This window comes from Salvelinus namaycush, chromosome 6 (assembly GCF_016432855.1).
Source record: "Salvelinus namaycush isolate Seneca chromosome 6, SaNama_1.0, whole genome shotgun sequence".
NCBI classification, from domain to species: domain Eukaryota; kingdom Metazoa; phylum Chordata; class Actinopteri; order Salmoniformes; family Salmonidae; genus Salvelinus; species Salvelinus namaycush.
In genome coordinates, this window is record NC_052312.1 from 23,409,788 (window position 1) to 23,428,885 (window position 19,098).

Consider the following 19,098-nt stretch of genomic DNA (forward strand, 5'->3'; position numbering starts at 1 on the left):
TTATTCAACGAAGATGTTGACGTCAATTATATGCGCCTTTACTCGGAAAGCTTTTTGTTTTGTTGATGTTCGCTTTCTGTAGTGTTTTTGACATTAGTTTGTCTACATTTTGGATTAATACATTGACGTAACAACCTATTTGCTACGATAGTGTGCCGTACGTAGCCGCTTCTGATAAGAATCGTCTATTTTTATTACTCCCAGTGTGTGAAATTGATCCTGATGGCGAATGACCGACTGCGAGCTTTGGAAGAGGTTGAGAATCAAATTGCAACGATTCTCCAGTACGCAGGTTCGTCTACCCCTGCATGCAACAACAGTTCAAATACATTGTAATAACAAACGCATACCTAGCTAGTTAGATATACAATGCATTCCCGAAAGTATTCAGACCCCTTGACTTTTCCCACATTTTGTTACGTTACAGCCTTATTCTAAAATTGAATTTTAGAAATTTTAGCAAATTTATTAAACATTAAAAAAACTGAAATACCACATTTACATAAGTATTCAGACCCTTTACCCCAGTACTCTGTTGAAGCACCTTTGGAAACGATTAGAGCCTCGAGTCTTCTTGGGTATGACACTACAAGCTTGACTCAACTGTATTTGGGCAGTTTCTCCCATTATTTTCTGCAGATCCTCAAGCTCTGTCAGGTTGGATGGGGAGTGTCGCTGCACAGCTATTTTCAGGTCTCTCCAGAAACGTTTGATCGGGTTCAAGTCCGGGCTCTGGCTGGGCCACTCAAGGACATTCAGAGACTAGTCCTGAATCCACTGATGCATTGTCTTGGCTGTGTGCTGAGTGTCATTGTCCTGTTGGAAGGTGAATCTTCACCCCAGTCTGAGGTCCTGAGCGCTCGGGGGCAGGTTTTCATCAAGGATCTCTCTGTACTTTGCTCCGTTCATCTTTCTCTTGATCCTGACTAGTCTCCCAGTCCCTGCCGCTGAAAAACATTGCCACAGCATGATGCTGCCTCCACCATGCTTCACCGTAGGGATGGTGCCAGGTTTCCTCCAGGCGTGACGCTTGGCATTCAGGCCAAAGAGTTCAATCTTGGTTTCATCAGACCAGATAATCTTGTTTCTCATGTTTTGAGTCCTTTAGGTGCATTTTGGCAAACTCCAAGCGAGCTGTCATGTGCCTTTTACTGAGGAGTGGCTTGTGTCTGGCCACTCTACCATAAAGGCCTAATTGGTGGAGTGCTGCAGAGATGGTGTCCTTCTGGAACTATGTCAGAGTGACCATCGGGTTCTTGGCCACCTCCCTTACCAAGACCCTTCATCCCCCGATTGCTCAGTTTAGCTTGGCGGCCAGCTCTAGGAAGAGTCTTGGTGGTTCCAAACTTCTTCCATTTAAAAATTATGGAGGCCACTGTGTTCTTGGGGACTTTCAATGCTGCATCATTTTTTTTGGTACCCTTACCCAGATCTGTGCCGACACAATTCTGTCTCGGAGCTCTACGGACAATTTCTTCAACCTCATGGCTTGGTTTTTGCTCTGACATGCACTGTCAACTGTGCCTTTCCAAATCATGTCCAATCAATTTATTTTACCACAGGTGGACTCCCAAGTTGTAAAAACGTCAAGGATGATCAATGGAAACAGCATGCACCTGAGCTCAATTTCAAGTTTCATAGCAAAGGGTCTGAATACTTATGTAAATAAGGTATGTTTATTTTTAATACATTTGCAAAAATGTCTAAACTTGTTTTCGCCTTTGTCATTATGGGGGTATTGTGTGTAGATTGATGAGAAATGTATTTAATCCATTTTAGAATAAGGCTGAACGTTACAAAATGTGGAAAAGGGGAAGGTGTCTGAATACTTTTCGAATGCACCATAAATTAGCTCTGATCCAGGGTGTTAGTGCGGCTTGCTAGCGCTGGGCCTTCACCCTGGACCAGAGCTAACTGTAGTACCTGTGTCGTTACATAGCTAGCTAACTGTACCTAGCCACACATTTATAGTAATAGAAAAGAGCTCGAGAAGGAATGGGCATTCATTGTCGCTCTACTTTCTCAACGTCTGTAGTTGTTTAAGACAAGCCTTCGGCGGTTTCTGGAAGTAAATACATAAACTGTAGGCCTAATTCTGTTTTCTGTGTTAATCTTCTCTAGGCAACGTTGTGTTGGAGCTGTCTAAAGACAAGCACAACGCCAGTTTCCTGGACAGACAGCTCAGCCAGGTTACTGGATCCGTCAACAGAGTGGCGACTGAGCTCAGCTCACAAATCAGATACCTCACACAGGTAACGCACGCACACAGAGAGACGCAGGCAGACACAGTTGTACGTTTACTGGGGCCGTCAACAGAGTGGAGACTGAGCTCAGCTCACAAATCAGATACCTCACACAGGTAACGCACGCACACAGAGAGACGCAGGCAGACACAGTTGTACGTTTACTGGGGCCGTCAACAGAGTGGAGACTGAGCTCAGCTCACACAGGTAAGAGGGGACACACAGAGATGCACAGACAGTCAGCCCAGTCAATTCACTAGCTCTGTCAGAGTAGACTGAGTTCAGGTCCCAGATCAGTACCTCACATAGGTAGGAGAAAGAAAAGACACACAGTGTGCCATGCCGTGAATTGAAACGTATACAGAACCAGTCAAAAGTTGACACACCTACTCACTCCAGGGTTTTACTTTATTTGACTATTTCCCACATTGTAGAATAATGGTGAAGACATCAAAACTATGGAATCATGTGGAAACCAAAAAAGTGTGAAACAAATCAAAATATATTTTATACTTGAGATTCTTCAAAGTTGCCACCCTTTGGCTTGATGACAGCTTTGCACACTCTTGGCATTCTCTCAACCAGCTTCATTAGGTAGTCACCTGGAATGCATTTCAGTTAACAGGTGTGCCTTGTTAAAAGTTCATATGTGGAATTTCTTTCCTTCTTAATGTGTTTGAGCCAATCAGTTGTGTTGTGACAAGGTAGGGGTGGTATATAGAAGATAGCCCTATTCGGTCAAATACCAAGTTCATATGACAAGAACAGCTCAAATACACAAAGAGAAACGACTGTCCATCGTTACTTTAAGACAGTGCAGTCGCCAAAACCATCAAGCACTATGACAAAACTGGCTCTCATGAGGACCGCCACAGGAAAGGAAGACCCAGAGTTACCTCTGCTGCAGAGGATAAGTTCATTAGAGTTAACTACATGTCAGACTGCTGCCCAAATAAATGCTTCACAGAGTTAAAGTAACAGACACATCAACTGTTCAGAGGAGACTGCGTGAATCAGGCCTTCGTGGTCAAATTGCTGCGAAGAAGAGACTTGCTTGGGCCAAGAAACACGAACAATGGACATTAGACCGGTGGAAATCTGATGTCTATCTGAAATCTATTATTCTACAATGTAGAAAATGGTAAAAAATAAAGAAAAACCCTTGAATGAGTAGGTGTCCAAACTTTAGACAGGTGCTATATATATGTAACTTGGTAGTGTAGATATAGCTCTCGTGTAGTTTACCTTTCTTTCTACATCAAAGTTATGCTTGTTTCACATTCACCTAGTAGTGTAGCCTTGTGCCAGCCAGAACGGTCCACATTCACCTAACACTAACATTTCTCCCTTTCACCACACTGCCTTCTCCCTCCGTCCCCTGTAGGTTGCCACAGGTCAGCCCCACGAAGGCTCCACATACTCGGCCAGGAAAGACTGTCAAATGGCCTTGAACCGAGCAGAATACACCAGGGTCAAACTGGGAGAGCTGGGACGCACCTGCGAAGTCATGCTGGATCCACAACTCTGAGAGAACACACATGGTCGGCAGTAGGGGGATGTTTCCATCGCTTGCTGTCACCATGGTGTTTTAGGACCACCTGCTGAAGAGAGGTGGGGACTGAAATACTTCATAAAAAATTTTTTTTGTATGATATCAATCATGTATCTGGTAATGTTCTGTAATAAAGTTAGTGTTTCATTACATTATCCTGCTTGTGTCATGCATACACAGAACGTACACGCACTTACAAATAGACCATTTTGTATGTTAAGTTTTTTATTTGACATTTTCTAAAATGCAGTACAAAATAAAGAAGCGACATATATTCTCCAATGTAATTTTTTTAAATAATCTTTTACGTTTTTTTCATTGTCATTTTGTTCCATTTTATTGAGTAAAATAACATTGCTTATACAGCATCTTGGTTTCCTTGATAACAATATACTTTGTCTTAATTTAATTAATTCACAGATAAAGTATCAGGTAGCATTTAAGTATAGTTCTCTATGAATCTACATTTTTGTAGTAGCTTAAATTGTCCTTAAAATAAAATGTCTGACTCAATACACAAGCCTACAAATTGACATGATTGCGTGCGTTTCCATGGATAGATACCTCAACTAAGATTGAAGGGAACAAAAATAAAATATTTGTTTTTAAAAAGGGGAAGTTAAGTATTTTACTGAATATTTTAGATGGTTCCTCACCCTGAAAGTATTCTATGGGCCAGGAGAAATTGTAATCCATGGTTAAGTTGTAAAATACTGAACTTCTACTTTAAGTTTTTCTACACTTCACTGGTTTATAGACATGAGGACAATCGCCATTCAGATTTACAAAAAAAAAAAAGCTGGTAACTCTTCTACCTGAAGCGGTTTCTTATGAAGTCTTATGCCTTATTAAACATTCATAGCACATGTAACTATAATATAGTACCAAAACAAGAGGCCCCTGGCCTTAGCTGTGATATTATCAATATAACGGCCTTACTGCTTAATTACACAGTTTAATAAGCCTCTACGGTGCTGTGAATGTTCATAAGGCCTTATAACACTTCGTAAGATGCCACTTAAAGTACAGAGTTACCAAAAAGCTCATTGTAACGTTTACATGGTCCCTAAGAGTTTCTGGAGGTTCTAATAGTTCTATATCACAAATATCACAACATTTTCCATATTGTTGCAGTGCATTGTTAGAATACCATGCCATGCGTTGATCCATTCATAACATGAACAGAGTATGAGCTTCGTAACCTTCTTATGAACCTTTATAACCTTCATGTGAAACTTCATAACCAATGTGTTGTGACTGACATCGCACCCCTGGAAATATATTTACACAAAAGCAAAACATTAACTTGAATGCAGATTTCCGTTCTAGTAATTATATTTCTATAATTGTTACAACCTCAATCATCTGGGTGCGTTCAAATGTGTAAAAACCAACCAATGTACAAAACGTTTTGTTAACGTGACCAATAACTCTTGTTAACCATGGACAGTTGTTGAATTAGGCAACACGTTATGAAAAAAACACATTCTTGTCATTGAACCAAAATGGCGACAGTTACAATCTAATCAATTTAAAACACACCTCTGCCCTGATATTAAAATACATCTTATAAGAAGAGGTGGTCATTGTTGTTACATTGCATTTGCTGGCTTAGTAATTTGTAACTCTTGGTTTGCTGTAGTTGAAGCTTAATCCTTCTGAAACTGTACATAAGGTGGATACTATACCTTTTATGTTTATACGTTATATAAATCTATAACCTGATCAAACACAGTGATTTCCAATCTGATAAGTGAGCCAAGTTGCAATCAATCAATCCTCCTTATCTACCTTTGTTCTGCACCTACACACCATTATAGACACACGTAATTGACTGCAATGTACTTCTCTGTACTATCCTATCAAATGTCTACAATCTAGATACTACAGCAGTAGCCTATGGCTGAATCTCAAATCACCCCCTCGCCCCTCCATTTGCGCATTTACGCTTTCCTCCACCATGTGCACAAGTGTCCCAAAGCTGAGGGAGTGAAAATTATCAAGGTTGTAAGGGCTAATTAGACTCTCAGATAACAAGGCTGGAGGCTTCAGAGTGAAGTGCAATCCCAACATGCACTGCGATATGTTTGGAGTTTGCGCAATTTCATACAAAAGAATGTAGAGGTGTGCCTAATTATGTCACATGCATTAGTTTTTTTGTCTGATTTCAAGACTTGACACATGTAAAAGATTAAATACCTCCCAAATTAAATGTTTAACTGTTACTGAGGTTTATATCTTGTAAAACGGCAGAGGGGATTTGTTCACTTGAATCTCATGCTTGTTTTATTCATTTAAGTGTGTCCCAAAGTTGATGGGTTTATTGCTTATCCCATCGTCACTCTCTGGAAGTCACCCTCGGAGTTTCGTCAGCAACACGCGACAACGGAGGGCCCTCAGAGCGAGTTGGGAGGGGCGAGGGGGTGGTTTGGGATTCACTGTATCTCTCCATATCCTGTTCCAGAGAGGCTCCTGGTTATACCAGTTTCCTATACAAAACATATTTATTGACCTTAACATGGACTTAATGAAACCAACATTCAATTGATGTAGAATTTTTAAAGTTCAGATTCCACAATTTTAACTGTGAAACCGGTTCAGAACTAAGACCAACATACTAAGAGGTCCTGGAGAACCTGGATTGGGGAGTCTTGACTATCCTATAAACTGTGCTCTGATTGGACTGCAGTGTTCTATAGTGAACTCTTATTGGCTGTTGAGTTGCACTTACAGTAATAATATTTACAGCAGTTGAGAGAATACAGCAGGGAATTAGCATAAGGTTAGTTCATATCACTTATGACTTTTTAATAATGAAAAATAAAATGTCTTTAGAATAGAATTAAAATAATGGCAACATTTAAGTACACATATCTCTGGCGATTATTACAACAACAAAAATATAATTATTTTCCCGCCATTATTTTCCCTACCTCCCATCCCCCTTACCTGGCTTTTCCCCTCTTTCCTCCCATCGCCCTTTCCACTCCTCCCTACATTGGTGATTCTGATGATTGAGGCCAATGTTGGATGCTGGTAAGTTTGAGAGATTGGTCAATGATAAATTTAGCAGATTTGAGGTAGAAGATGCACCTTAACCACAGATCTAGGATCAAATAACTCTACCATCAATCCTAACCTTTACCGTTACACGGTCAGATTGTTTTAATCCGTGTATCAGTGATTAGGGGAAAACTTCAACCTGCATCAAACTGTCTTTCCAGGATCTACAGTATATTCCAGAGACCTGCAGAAGACCGCAGTACTGCTTATCACACACCAGGTGTGCCATTGAACACGCATTTGTGACTATCAAAAAAATCTCCTTGGCTGATTTTGAATCAGTTTGAGCCAGGTTGATCATAATGAATAACACTACATGGACGGGACCGGGGGCTGATCCTAGCTCAGTACAGTACATCCTAGACATGAGCCCTAATCTTATCGATGGTGGGGTTTGTCAAATAATAAATTTTTGGCAAATCATACATGTAAAAGAATAGTTATTTATCGTGTTCATGGCAATCATTGCATGTAGGATGTGTGTGTGCGCGTAGGTTTTGATGCCGGAAGTCTCCTATGTAGTCCCTAACAGAAAAGGCCACACTGTCTACATACGATTCCCTGTATCTTCACGATGAGTGCACCACACTCGCACCCTCCGTGTAAGTGCACTGCACTTGAAAACACTGACTGTACTCTTCGTGCACTACACTCACACCCTTCCTCACTGTAAGTGCACTACACTTACACACTCCCTCAACTGTGGCGATATGCAATCGTTCTACACTTGCCATAATGGATAGAGTATTGGATAGTGAGTTATTACAAATTGGGTAATGAGCGTGTGTTAAGGATAAGTGAAAAGCTGTAATGATAATGTAACATAATAACCCGTCATGTTGTGGTAAAATAAATAGGTAGGTAAACGCTGGTCACCATTCGCGGTGAGTAAAGTAATGCTCCCTACACTTTCAATGCATTTTCCCACAAAAGGTGGGAGAAAAGAAATCTGCGTAAATGGCGTTTAGGTGCGTTTACCCTCCACTCCACCACTGATAATAACAACGTAATAACAGTGTAATAGGAGGTTATAACCATGTAATAACAATGCAATTGCATAAACTATTAAACTCGTGTTCCCTCTAAGTAGTTGTGCAGCAATGTAGTCCTGTACATTCAAGTTCCAGATTCCCCAAATTTTCCAAAAATTCCCAGATTTTCCAGAAATCCTGGTTAGAAGATCCCGGAATCAGAAGGGAATAAGCAGGAAATCCGGAATCATCCAACTGGGATTTAAAGGTAAACCTGGGGATTTTGGATAAGTTTTTTAATTACAAACGTATATCTGTCTGTCTGACCGCTTCTTATAAAGTGGGACCTATAAAACATATAAGATCAACCCTGAATCAACGAATGGACCCAAAACGTATAGAATGATTTCCTAAAACAGAGACAGTTGACTCGACACGCCCTTTAAATATCTCCATCTCTCTCCTTATCTCTGTTTCTCAAACAAAAGGAGTGACAAAACGAAGGAGATGAAATGAACAATGCCATCGCAAATGTAGGAGAAAGAAGAGGGGAGAACAATTTGAATATGAAGAGAAGGGGGGGAAGCTTTTAAAAATATCTGAGTGCTCCTGCACCCCTTTTCTGGAGTTGGGCCTACTGTCTGGTACTGAGACTAGACCAGTGACTCGCCTAGCTCCTCTCCCCAGGTTTGGGTGCCTGGTCCTGGGGGAGGGAGAATTAGCAGAAGTGGTCATCCTCATCGTCCTTCATTCCTTTCAGTCGGAGACGGGCAAAGTCCTCGAACACAAAGTCATCATCCTGAGAGAAATTACTGAGAGAGAAGGAATGGAGGAAGGGGAAGAGATTCAAATTGTGTTCAACAACAAACAAGGTTAAATTGAAATCTGAGAAACACACTCTCTCTCGCTCTCTTACTTTGTCTCAAACTCTATAAGGTTAGTGTCCACTGGGGCATCAGTTTCTGGGACGGCTGTGGGAGAAAGTAATGACATTGCAAAACAGGTAACTATCACTGCAAAACACTTCCATTTCTAAAACATATTTTCTCTCGATCACACACACACACACACTGGTCTGTACCTGATTGAGGTCTGGAAATGTGTTGGTCTGAGGGTTTGGGGTGCATCAGGACAAAAGGTAGCTCCACCGACACGTCGCTGTACACAGGACATACACAGTAATGTTAAAGCAATACCAACCCACTGGGCACACCAAGTCACACCTGCGACAACCTGTGCATGCGATCTTGAACAAGCACGCTTTATATGATTGCGTAAGAAGACATTTATAGTCGCAGGTACGTCAAAATGTGGCCATGGCTGTATTACTCGTTTTAAGGTTGAACGTTACATTAGCTTGTAAGATGGGTTATTTACTGTAATACAAAAGTAATACTGAATTCTGTTTGGTTGACAACCCAACCAAATATCAACATTTAAAGGATATGTATCTGCTGTTTGGAAAGTTCCATCTGAGCCACTGGCTTAATCCCATTCTTTAACTTCTATTTTTGGTTGAGATGGAGACGTGAATCCAACATATGATTTGTTAGGCTATTTATTGTATTTCAAATGTGATATTGAATTGTGTTTGGTTGTCAACACACTTAAAGGAGATTTAGGGCAATTGTACTAACAAAGACTACGGAGACTCCGATTTTTCACTTTAAAATGCGTGTCAAACAAAATCCAATGATTGCAAAGTTAAACAAACCATACAACTCTATCCACCAGGATGACTTTTAACAATTTCTACTGAACATTTTACAAAAACAACCATTGTTTTGGTTGAGATGTGAATACAACATATCAATTATACATTTGTAGACCAACTGGAATTAAAGCCAGACCTAGCCAGGTGCACAGATTAAACTATCCAAGCAGAAGATAAAGGTCAATTCCAAGGTAGCAGAATGATACTGAGACTTTCAAATGTATGCCAAACAAAAAACAATTGATTACAAAGTTAAACAAACCATTCAGCTCGATTCACAAGGACAACTTTTAACAGTTTCCACTGACAATTTTGCAAAAACACGTTTACGTCAAACAGCGCAGATGCAAAGTTAAAACGACCATTCGGGATGACTTCGATAGCAACACTGAATCTATTTACTTTATGAGCGGAGATCTCTCAACATTCATTCTCACGATAGCACATTGGTAATAGTGAGTGATAAATATCAAAGCAAGGCTGGGCCTAGTTAAAACCCTGGATGGGAGACTAAAGGATAGCTGTAGATATAGAAATTCTCCAGTAGGAATTACTGCCTAGCCTATTGTTCTTTTTCTGATAGTGGATATAACGTTGAAAATCTGTCGCTGTTTTAAAAAAAGGTACAAATTCAACATATTTTATGTTGTTTATGTTGAAATTTGCTTACCATGATTACACGATCCTGTGGTTGAAATTTCACCCTCAAACAACCGTTTTCGTTGACTACTTTTTTCAATTCGATATGTATTTTCCACGTTGATTCCATGTCACAATAGCTTGACAAATGAAATCGAATCAACGTTGATTCAACTAAATTTGTCCCCAGTCGGAGAACACTCAGATATCAGGCAGAGGTGAACTAATACTCATAAAAGATTCCAGCTTAATCCAGGTGGAAATGTTTGCTTACAACCACTTCATGAATCCATGTAAAACAGACCATTAGTGCATGTGTACGAGCCAAGATGTAACGTACCCGCCACGGGACACCACTAGTTTGACCTTGACTCTGTAAGACACCAGGATTCCCAGAACCTCCTTATTGGACACGTCTTTCACTCTGGAACACATCAAAACAGACACACATCAATGAAACCCGACAGACAGACAAGAGGAAAACTGCATGCATATACACCCTGTTTATTAGGTACACCACCCTGTTCACGAAAATGGATCGTGGCTTGCTATATAAATCAAATCCAATTGTATTGGTCACATACACATGGTTAGCAGATGTTATTGCGAGTGTAGCGAAATGCTTGTGCTTCTAGTTCCGACAGTGCAGTAATATCTAACAAGTAATCTAACAATTCCACAACAACTACCTAACACATACAAATCTAAGTAAAGGGATGGAATAAGAATATATACATATAAATATATGGATGAGCGATGACCAAGCGGCATAGGTAAGATGAAAGATGGTATAAAATACAGTATATACATATGAGAAATGCAAGATATGTAAACATTATTAAAGTGGCATTATTAAAGTGACTAGCGATCCATTTATTAAAGTGGCCAATGATTTCAAGTCTGTATGTAGGCAGCTGCCTCTCTGTGTTAGTGATGGCTGTTTAACCTCTTGACGCTAGGGGTCAGATTTTTTATATATATTTTTAAATAACGTTCCCAAGGTAAACGGACTATTTCTCAGGTCCAGATCGTAGAATATGCATATAATTTAGAGATTAGGATAGAAAACACTCCAAAGTTTCCAAAACTGTCAAAATATTGTCTGTGAGTATAACAAAACTGATTCTGCAGGCGAAAGCCTAAGTAAATCTAACCCGGACGTGATTAATTCTTTTTTAAAATCCTGGCCCGTATTTCTTCCATTTAAAGGGGTATCAACCAGATTCCTTTTCCAATGGCTTCCTCAGGCTGTGACCAGGCTTTAGACATAGTGTCAGGCTTTTATTTTGAAAAATGAGCGAGATATTTCAAAAGTAGTCAGGTGTCCTTTGATTAGTTCCTGCGCGCGAGAGGGTAGCTCTATATTTTACGGTCCGGTTGAAATATTATCGATTATGTTTGTTAAAAACAACCTGAGGATTGATTATAAAAAAACATTTGACATGTTTCTACGACCATTACGGATACTTTTTGGAATTTTCGTCGAACGGAACGAGGCTTTGGTTTTCTGAACATAACGCGCAACCCAAATGGCGTTTTTTTTGTTATAAAAGTAATATTTATCGAACAAAAAGAACATTTGTTGTGTAACTGGGAGTCTCGTGAGTGCAAACATCCGAATATTATCAAAAGGTAAGCGATTAATTTTATTGCTTTTCTGACTTTCGTGACCAAGCTAACCAAGCTAATATAAGGCTAACTGTTCTAGCATTGATTGATACACTCACAAAAGCTTAGATTGCTTTCGTTGCAAAGCATATTTTCAGAATCTGACACGATAGGTGGATTAACAACAAGCTAAGCTGTGTTTTGGTATATTTCACTTGTGATTGCATGATTATAAATATTTTTAGTAATATTTTGCGCCCTGCAATTCAGCGGTTGTTTAGGAAAATGATCCCGTAAAAAGGGATCCGTAGCGCAGAGAAGTTAACAGTCTGATGGCCTTGAGTTAGAAGCTGTTTTTCAGTCTCTCGGTCCCAGCTTTGGTGCACCCGTACTGACCTCACCTTCTTGATGGTAGTGGGGTGAACAGGCAGCTCGGGTGGTTGTTGTCCTTGATCTTTTTGGCCTTCCTGTGACACCGGGTGCTGTAGGTGTCCTGGAGGGCAGGTAGTTTGCCTCCGGTGATGCGTTGTGCAGACCGCACCACCCTCTGGAGAGCCTTGCGGTTGTGGGTGGTGCAGTTGCCGTACCAGGCGGTGATACAGCCCGACAGGATGCTCTCAATTGTGCATCTGTAAAAGTTTGTGAGGGTTTTAGGTGACAAGCCAAATTTCTTCAGCCAAATTTCTTCAGCCTCCTAAGGTTTCCAAACTTTCCACCTTCTCCACTGCTGTCCCGTCGATGTGGATAGGGGGCTGCTCCCTTTGCTTTTTCTTGAAGTCCACAATCATCTCCTTGTTTTGTTGACGTTGAGTGAATGGTTGTTTTCCTGACACCACACTCCAAGTGCCCTCACCTCCTCCCTGTAGGCTGTCTCGTCGTTGTTGGTAATCAAGCCCACTAGTGTTGTGTCGTCTGCAAACTTGATGATTGAGTTGGAGGCATGCATGGCCATGCAGTCATGGGTGAACAGGGAGTACAGGAGAAGGCTGAGCACGCACTCTTGTGGGGCCCCAGTGTTGAGGATCAGCGAAGATGTTGTTTCCTACCTTCACCACCTGGGGGCAGCCCGTCAGGAAGTCCCGGAACCAATTGCACAGGGTGTAGTTGAGACCCAGGGCCTCAAGTTTAATGATGAGCTTGGAGGGTACTATGGTGTTGAATGCTGAGCTGTAGTCAATGAACAGCATTCCTCTTGTCCAGATGGGATAGGGCAGTGTGCAGTGTGATGGCGATTGCATCGTCTGTGGACCTATTGGGGCGGTATGCAAATTGAAGTGGGTCTAGGGTGGCAGGTAAGGTGGAGGTGATATGATCCTTGACTAGTCTCTCAAAGCACTTCATGATGACAGAAGTGAGTGCTAAGGGGCGATAGTCAGTTCAGTTACCTTTGCCTTCTTGGGTATAGGAACAAATGGTGGCCATCTTGAAGCATGTGGGGACAGCAGACTGGGATAGGGAGCGATTGAATATGTCCGTAAACACACCAGCCAGCTGGTCTGCGCATGCTCTGAGGACACGTTTAAATGTCTTACTCACGTCGGCCACGGAGCAGGAGAGGGAGGGCCCGTAGTCCTTGGTAGCGGGCCGCGTCCGTGGCACTGTATCATCCTCAAAGCGGGCAAAGAAGGTGTTTAGTTGAATTGCAACTCCACTTTGTCTCTATACCGACATCTCGCTTGTTTGATTGCCTTGCGGAGGGAATAGCTACACTGTTTGTATTCGGCCATATTCCCAGTCATCTCTCCATGGTTAAATGCGGTGGTTTGCGCTTTCAGTTTTGCGCGAATTGCGCCATAAGCAGGCAGACAGGCATTGAGGCATTCAGTTACTCTTTGATTGAATGTTAGAATGGGAAAACAAGTGACCTAAACGACTTTGAGCATGGTGTGAAAATTGGTGGCAGGCACGCCGGATCCAGTAATACAGAAACGGCCACCCTTCTGGGCTTTTCACGCACGGCCGTGTCTAGGGTTTCCGAGAATGCTGCGACAAACAAAAAACATCCAGTCAACGACAGTCCTGTGGGAGAAAACAGCTTGTTGATGAGAGAGAGCTCGAAGGATAATGGCAAGAATCGTGCAAGCTAACAGGCGGGCCATAAACAGACTAATAACAATGCTGAGCACTTGTTGGTTGCTTTTCCTTCATTCTGCGGTCCAACTCATCCCAAACCATCTCAATTGGGTTGAGGTCGGGGGATTGTGGAGGCCAGGTCATCTGATGCAGCAGTCCATCACTCTCCTTATTGGTCAAATAGCCCTTACACAGCCTGGAGGTGTGTTTTGGGTCATTGTTCTGTTGAAAAACAAATGATAGTCTCACTAAGCCCAAACAAGAAGGGATGGCGTTTCGCTCCAGAATGCTGTGGTAGCCATGTTGGTTAAGCGTGCCTTGAATTCTAAATAAATCACTGACAGTGTCACCAGCAAAGCACCCCCACACCATAGCACCTCGTCCATGCTTTACGGTGGGAAATACACATGCGGAGATCATCCGTTCACCTACTCTGTCTGTGTCTCAAATTTGGACTCATCAGGCCAAAGGACAGATTTCCACCGGTCTAATGTCCATTGCTTGGGTTTTTTCTCTCAAGCAAGTCTCTTCTTATTGGTGTTGTTTAGTAGTGGTGTCTTTGCAGCAATTCAACCATGAAGGCCTGATTCACACAGTCTTCTCTGAACAGTTGATGTTACTTGAACTCTGTGAAGCATTTATTTGGGCTGCAATCTGAGGTGCAGTTAACTTTAATGAACTTATCCTCTGCAGCAGAGGTAACTCTGGGTCTTCCTTTCCAGTGGCGGTCCTCATGAGATCCAGTTTCATCAAAGTGCTTGATGGTTTTTGCGAAGAAAGTTCTTGAAATGTTCTGTATTGACTGACCTTCATGTCTTAAAGTAACGATGGACTGTCGTTTCTCTTGGCTTATTTGAGCTGTTCTTGCCATAATATGGACTTGGTCTTTTACCAAATAGGGATATCTTCTGTATACCACCCCTACCTTGTCACAACACAACTGATTGTCTCAAACGGATTAAGAAGGAAATACATTTTTAACAAGGCACACCTGTTAATTGAAATGCATTCCAGGAGACTACCTCATTAATACTCATTGGTTGAGAGAACGCCAAAAGTGTGCAAAGCTGTCAAGGCAATGGGTGGCTATTTGAAGAACCTCAAATATAAAATATATTTTGATACGTTTTTGGTTACTACAAGATTCCATATGTGTTCATAGTTTTGATGTCGTCACTATTATTCTACAATGTGGAAAATAGTAAAAAATAAAGATAAACCCTGGAACGAGTAGGTGTGTCCAAACGTTTGACTGCTACTGCGTGTGTGTTTTCATGTGCGTGTCTCTCTCTCTAGTCTCTTACATGGTGCTGGAAGCCAGGTTGGTGTCTTCGTGCTTCAGCTTCCCGTCCAGAGCCAGGCCTCTCTTCTCTCTGTTATTGGTGAGCGTGGGAGTCAGGGTGTACACCTTACAGAACGTACTGCTGGGGGACACCTGGTCACTGTGGAGAGGGAAAGAATTGATCATTTCTCCGTTTCATCATACGCGTTTTTTTTTTTTTTTTAAATCACTCACTCTCGTACACGCGTCCACAACGCTTGGGAAGCGGTAAGGAAAGTTGAGAGGAAAGAAAAGGATTAAAGATGCTGCCTTTAGAACAGAGAGGAAGAGGAGTATTGAAGGGGACTAGATTGGGTACCAGTCAGAGATTTCCCGCAATTTGAGAGGAAGGTAATTGGGTTTTGGGGCCATTGGCCTCTTGAAGAGGACTGGATAAGGGGGGACAAAAAGGATAATTATCCAGGTGGGAGGTTGGGGATCAAGATTTAGGCTATGAGGGGAAGTTTTGGTGAGCCTAAATCAAGCCAGGTACTGGGGTTGTGGGGAGGTCTAGGTCTGGGAGGTCTGGGGGTTAAAGTAACTGTCCAGTGAACTCACTTTTAAAAAGTTCATATTCGGGTTAACTCATACCCAAATAATAATAAGCATAAACTGGAGAAGAAAAAAAACAACACTTCAAAAACCCCACCTCAAACTTGTATCTCAAACAGACCGTTTCAAAAATGCTTGCTATTTCCTCACAAAGGATGATGTCATGACTTGGCCAATCAGCGATCTACTCGTATTCATATTTGAATAACCGGTATACACCCACGCCATTCTGTTGTTGGAGTACGCCCACGCCATTCAAACACGGAAAAGCAGCTTTTTAAACATACTTCGTTAACGAATCCTAGGTCATATTTGATAGAAATCTGGAAACACTGGATAGTTACTTTAAGCCATTCGCATTGTTGCTCCTCTACTCACCAGTCGGAGGTGTGGCCCACAGACTTATTGTAGGTGTCACGTCTGTGCAGCACTACATCAGTCACCTGTAAGACTACAGTACAGGGGGAGAGAACACCAACTCCATGATGTCATAACAAGGGGACGAGGGGCTGTGATGTTACTAGACGTGTGGAGGAGATGAGGTTGCCTGGGGGTCTCGGAGTGGGTTGGGTGGGAGGTAGCAGGGCAGGAGAGGTGTTGAGCTGAGAGGAGGAGTGGGGTAGTCTGGAATGGTAGTACCAGTAGAAAGGTGGGTTTGCAGGGTCTTGTATAGTGGGAGAGGGGCAGGAGTGATGTCGAAGCACAGAACGTTTTCAGTGAGCTTAGAGGGTCATACAACACGAGGGTAGAGGTTATGCAGAAACAATGAAACGAAACAAGAGTACTGAAAGTGAGTCTCTAAATTGGCCACACAACCTGTGCGCATTCACCCAACATTCTCTCACAGAGGAGAAAAGGGAGAGGCGAAAAGAGGAGAGTGTGGTCCCGAGGGGCCAAAGGAGAGAGAGAACGTGACGAAGAGAAGGTTACGGGGATGGAGAGAGAGGTTTTCGGAGAGAAGGGGGTACTCACTCTGCCTCCTCCTGTGCAACAGGACACTTGTACTGAGCCGTACTGAACAGACAGATATCAGCATACTGACGCACTGCAGCAGGGGAGAGAGAGGGTTAACAACACCAGGAGAGGCAAAATACTGACAGACACACAGCAACAAAAGATGGAGAGCAGAGGAGTGGCAGATGGGAAGGTCGCGCGCCTCTCCTCTGATACAGCCTTCCCCAAATCGCTCCCGAAACCTTCCCCCTTGGGCCTAACCCCTCGATGTTTGTAGATCTGTAGGGTCTGGGTAGGTATCAGCAGCGCAGTGACGGAGCTTCTGCAGAAAAGGGTTGGGGCGAGGGGGTTGAATTGGGGCCAGCTGGATTACACGTTCGTCTCTTACCTGAAATTTTCACCCTCTTCACTGTTTTGGTGGAGTTGTTGGTGACATGGACATTCACACTGATAGGCTCTCCATGGTAGTAGAGCTGAGAAACAGGGGGAGGAGGAGAGGAAGACAGAAGAGAGGAAGACCGAGCGAGAACGAGAAGGAAAGGAAGAGACGGAGAGAACGGGGAGGAGTGAATTCGGTTGGTTGGGTGATAATCTCAGGCTTTAACCAATCCAATCAACCAAATGTTTGCATAATGCTTTTAACTAATTCATGCGCGTGTGTGTGTGTGTGTGTGTGTGTGTGTGTGTGTGTGTGTGTGTGTGTGTGTGTGTGTGTGTGTGTGTGTGTGTGTGTGTGTGTGTGTGTGTGTGTGTGTGTCCGTCGTGCAGCCGTGCGTCTGTCTATGCGCGTCGGCCTCTGTCTGTCTCGGTGTGTCCTGTCCTACCTCTTTATCCAGTGAGGCCTCTAGATGTAGGGATCTATCTGACATTAGGAAGGATCGCGTTGTCTCCACCATAGGCTGAGGACCAGGCTTCTCAGGGGCATACTGCACCTTACGGATCACCAGACGCACAGAGTTCCTATAATAACATATATAATATCATATGAAAAAGCTAGTCATATAACACACACACACACACACACACACACTAGGGTTATCAACAGCACAGAGTTCCTTAAACATCACATACACAATCACTTAAACCATCTGCACTGAATCCCTGAATCAAAACGCATAGCTTCGACTACATTGTACCTTTTGTGTATTTTCTCCTCTACAGTCCTGGCGCAGAAGGCTCTGACCTCAAAGTCCACTCCACAAGCCTGAGCAGAGACGAAGGCAGAGGGAGAGGCAGAGAGGCAGAGAGGCAGAGGCAGATATTCAATAAAAAGTTTTGTGAGTGTATACAGTATTTGTGAGTGTATACAGTATTTGTGTGTGTGTGTGTGGTCTCTGTACCTTCCCTGTGTCCTCTGGTCCTGGCTGTAGGGTGACTGAGCAGGGCAGGTTCTGAGGGATCTGAAAGAGAGATATTTGGCAGTCCCACCACAGAATTAATACACAACTGCTCAACCAACAAACAGGCACACAGACACCGGAGACAGAAATGCACAACCACAGAATTGAACGCGAGCTAAGAGCCGCTAAACAAGTCGATTTAAACTGGTGTGTTTGCTGCGCAGCGGGCCAGTCTACAGAACTCACGGTGAAGTTGAATGGGTGTGCGTGCTGGCCCAGCTTCTTCAGGAGTCTCTCCTGCAGGTGGCTGAGTGGTTTACGCTCCTCCTCTGTGGTGATGGCGGGGAAGGCCTGGAAGGTGGAGATGTAGAGGTCTTTCCTGAAGGACAAACCCAGAACATCCAGGTCCTCACGGCCATACCGGAACGCACAGGTCAGAGTCACAAAGACTGGAGGAGGAGGAGGGGAGGGAGAGAGAGGGAGAGGGAGGAGGAAGAGATCGTAGGAAAAGGAGAGAGGGAAGACGGGAACATGAGAAGAGAAATAAAGGGATGTGAAATTGTGAATACTTTATTTATTTTTTTATTCACACACACGCGCGCGCGCTCACACACACACACTCTTACCTTTACGGTCTTTTAGGTACTCTGGGTCTATTAGTAGCACTCCATCTGCAGAAAAACAACACACACTGTGAAAAACACACACTGAAAAACAACACACACACACACACAGAAAAACCACACACACACACACACTGAAAAACCACACACACACACACGAGAAAAACCACACACACGAGAAAAACCACACACACGAGAAAAACCACACACACGAGAAAAACCACACACACACACACACGAGAAAAACAACACACACATTGAAAAACAACACTGAAAACCCACACTGTGAAAAACAACACACCCACACACACAGTAAAAAACAACACACACACACACACACTGAAAACCCACACACTGTGAAAAACAACACACACTGTGAAAAACAACACTGTGTAAAACACTGTGAAAAACAACACACCCACACACACAGTAAAAAACAACACAC

General features: G+C 42.8%; 2 protein-coding genes across 2 annotated transcripts in view; one reads left to right on the top strand and one right to left on the bottom strand.

Moving 5' to 3' along the window:
* The first annotated feature begins 26 nt into the window (after positions 1–26).
* On the top strand, positions 27–4,160 carry LOC120049802 (mediator of RNA polymerase II transcription subunit 11-like). Its single transcript, XM_038996238.1, has 3 exons — positions 27–292; positions 2,122–2,252; positions 3,628–4,160. The coding sequence occupies exons 1-3, from the start codon at positions 223–225 to the stop codon at positions 3,769–3,771; spliced, it is 345 nt and encodes a 114-aa protein (XP_038852166.1). The 5' UTR covers positions 27–222; the 3' UTR covers positions 3,772–4,160.
* Positions 4,161–4,338: 178 nt separating this feature from the next.
* The window catches only part of arrb2b (arrestin, beta 2b), a 66,950-nt gene continuing 52,190 nt past the window's right edge, over positions 4,339–19,098 (bottom strand). The window contains exons 4-15 of the mRNA XM_038996236.1: positions 18,657–18,701; positions 18,277–18,479; positions 18,031–18,090; positions 17,827–17,894; positions 17,515–17,650; positions 17,079–17,163; positions 16,709–16,781; positions 15,168–15,305; positions 10,523–10,606; positions 8,911–8,987; positions 8,746–8,800; positions 4,339–8,641 (exon numbers count right to left, since the gene is read on the bottom strand). Of these exons, the coding sequence (XP_038852164.1) occupies positions 8,548–8,641; positions 8,746–8,800; positions 8,911–8,987; positions 10,523–10,606; positions 15,168–15,305; positions 16,709–16,781; positions 17,079–17,163; positions 17,515–17,650; positions 17,827–17,894; positions 18,031–18,090; positions 18,277–18,479; positions 18,657–18,701 (1,118 nt within the window). The 3' untranslated portion in view covers positions 4,339–8,547. The remainder of the gene's footprint in view (positions 8,642–8,745; positions 8,801–8,910; positions 8,988–10,522; positions 10,607–15,167; positions 15,306–16,708; positions 16,782–17,078; positions 17,164–17,514; positions 17,651–17,826; positions 17,895–18,030; positions 18,091–18,276; positions 18,480–18,656; positions 18,702–19,098) is intronic.